Genomic DNA, 2,760 nt, shown 5'->3' on the forward strand with positions numbered 1-2,760 from the left:
CCTGCAAGTGCTTCATAAATAAAGTCTTTTGAGGAAAATGTCGTTTAATGATTAAGTAAAGCATCCGTGCACATCAACCACAACTCTATGGACTGTCTTTCTTGGAAGCTTTCTTAACCCGAAGTTGATTACAACGATTAAAAACACCCCAGAGTTCTTATTTTTAATCAATATATTGAGTGATTTCAAATTTTTCTTTTTGGTGATTATTCTAATATTCACAGACAATTTAAACTTGGTTTTCAGGACGCTAAGTAGATCTATGACACTTTTGTTTCCTGTGCATTATGTAAAGATACTATTTGGAAGATGAAAAAGATACAGTGTTTTGTCATGGTATATATTGTGTATTGTTTTATTTTGTATGTGGAGTCTAGTTTAGGTAAGAACATTTATATTTTGATAATTTTGATAAGATCTATTTTATTCATATACAGAATTAGTTATCATATTAATTCTTTAAAAAGCTTAACATTTTAAAGTAACATATGTATAAGATAGCCATTATCTGCCAAAATCCGGATCAAAGATCAATTGTTGTTTACCAATTCAAAGTTCAATGTTTTACAGAATTCTATACGTTGAATCCAACAGGCACCCTTAACGTCTTTCTGTATAGTGGAATTATGAATCAACACAAAATCTAATTTGTTTTTACTTTTTGCTCAGCATAACGGTGGGAAAGATTACTTTTCTTTCCAGATAGAATTCTTGATTTTCTTTATAATTACATGAAGAAATGAATCAGTATTAGTTGTCATATAACAAAATACAATTTACATATTTTAATGTAGCAGTATAGTACTTTGCGGCTTGAGTGTCTGTCCATATTTTCCATGCTTGTCTAAACGTATGCATTAACCAAGTACATGGTTTTGCAGGATGTACAGAGCCTCAACCTGTTCTTCATGCCTACCGATATACTGACGATACCAGCCTTCCAGAAGGTGCCTTGGTCAACTATACCTGTTATCAAAATCACTATTGGATAAGTGGAGATCTTAAGAGAGAATGTCAGGGTGGTGTTTTGACTGGTGAATCTCCAGTATGTGATGGTGAGTACACTATCTGCAATTTCTCCTTGAAAATGGTGAACAGTAATCTAAGTTAACTATCCAACCAAGGAACTAAGAATTTTGAGTGACCGTTATATTTGGTATGGTATTGTTTTGTTTTTCAGAATACGCAGTATTGACTCCAGCTCATGCTATATTACCTGAACCAAGTAGTTTAGGTGGTATGGATAACTATCTAACTGATGGAGATGTACTAACATGTGAGAGTACCACTCCCTCCACAGACCCGAGGTGGACCATTGAATTTGATGGAGCGAAGTATGTGTTTTCCGTTGAGTTAACCGTGGAATGGCAAAGTAGTAAGTTCAATAAATTACATCTTTGATGTTGAGTGACTTTTATTTTGAAAATGATAGCAAACATCACTTGTACTCTGCCTCGTTAACATCAAGCATTTGATATTGACAAAAGCTTTCACAAATATTTAAAAGCAGATATTCGAACGTGAAATTTTATGAATTTGCAATTATTTTAATTTTCGCTTAAATAAAGAAAATATTCTGACTGTTATGTTTTGTAGATGTTGACATAAACAAAATCGAAGTTCATGTTAGAAACACGACACAAAATCCGACGACTCTGTGTGGTACTATAAACTTTCCATTCACATCGTCAGGTAATGTCGATTTTATGTGTCCACCAAACTTGATTGGTAGTCATTTAGTGATACAAGGTTTTGGAACCGGTGTATATGGACTCGGTTTATGTGACGTCAAAGCCAAAGGAAAAGATTGGTATTGTAAGTGTTAACTTTGACGTAACTTCATGCAGGACAACAATGGTTTTATGCGGTTTTTGTTCATATTTTCACGATATTGGTTAGATCTACAACTTTCTTAAGCTTTAATTCTGTGTGGGATTTATGCATTTTTTTTCTGGGACCTCTCTACTGTGTCTACAAATATTATAATTATATTTTGGAGAGTTCACATGACTAATATATTCATTGTTTTTTTCGATTACCAGTTAATATTATCAGTTTTCCCTACAAATCTATGGCCCCAAACTTCTATCTTGTTTGTTCTTTCGTATATTTTTATTGCTATTTCAGACGAATGTGGAGATCCCTCGTTTGTTTATGGAGCTGAAGTAAGTAGTAAAAAAACTGTAGGAGGCAATATGATTGTTCAGTATTCTTGTGTTGAAGGATTTTATTATGGTGGAAAGAATCCCGAATCTACTTGCCGTAATGGTCAGTGGTCTGTAGTTGATATACTTTGTCTGCGTAAGTTGTTTATCTTGAATAAGTGAACAAGTGCGGCATATCTGGGAATAAATCATACCCTGGTCTCAGAAAGTTGAAACTTGTGCCGCTTAATAATCAGTAATAATGTTCACAGCTCACCGTTAAAATTTAAGCCTTCAAATTCATGTGTGCTCATTAATTATCTATGTTTGAAGGTAATTTGATGTTTGAATATTCGAATGTGTATACAGTAGACTCAATCCTCCTGTCCCACTTCGTCTACGCACAGCTGCGACGGAAGATATCTTGTTGTTGCTTGTGAACGAAATAAATAAAAACTTAAATTCCTTGTTTGAGGTCTGTTTAAAGGAATTATACGATTTTCGAACAGTTTTAGACGTTCTGAAGACGATTTACAAATACATGTATTCAAGGTCCAAATCGAACCCTGGAATGCCGCATCTGTCTCTTACAATTCTTTTGACGAAAATTTTGATT

The 2,760-nt window shown here is 33.8% G+C and overlaps 1 protein-coding gene across 1 annotated transcript in view; it reads left to right on the forward strand.

Annotated features, from left to right (window-relative positions):
* Positions 1–309: 309 nt before the first annotated feature.
* Positions 310–2,760, forward strand: part of LOTGIDRAFT_174101 (hypothetical protein) — a gene marked incomplete at both ends in the record, with an annotated part of 14,685 nt that continues 12,234 nt past the window's right edge. Inside the window, 5 exons of the mRNA XM_009052437.1 lie at positions 310–382; positions 882–1,055; positions 1,181–1,375; positions 1,597–1,815; positions 2,128–2,301. Of these exons, the coding sequence (XP_009050685.1) occupies positions 310–382; positions 882–1,055; positions 1,181–1,375; positions 1,597–1,815; positions 2,128–2,301 (835 nt within the window). The remainder of the gene's footprint in view (positions 383–881; positions 1,056–1,180; positions 1,376–1,596; positions 1,816–2,127; positions 2,302–2,760) is intronic.

This window comes from Lottia gigantea, assembly GCF_000327385.1.
Source record: "Lottia gigantea unplaced genomic scaffold LOTGIsca_182, whole genome shotgun sequence".
NCBI classification, from domain to species: domain Eukaryota; kingdom Metazoa; phylum Mollusca; class Gastropoda; family Lottiidae; genus Lottia; species Lottia gigantea.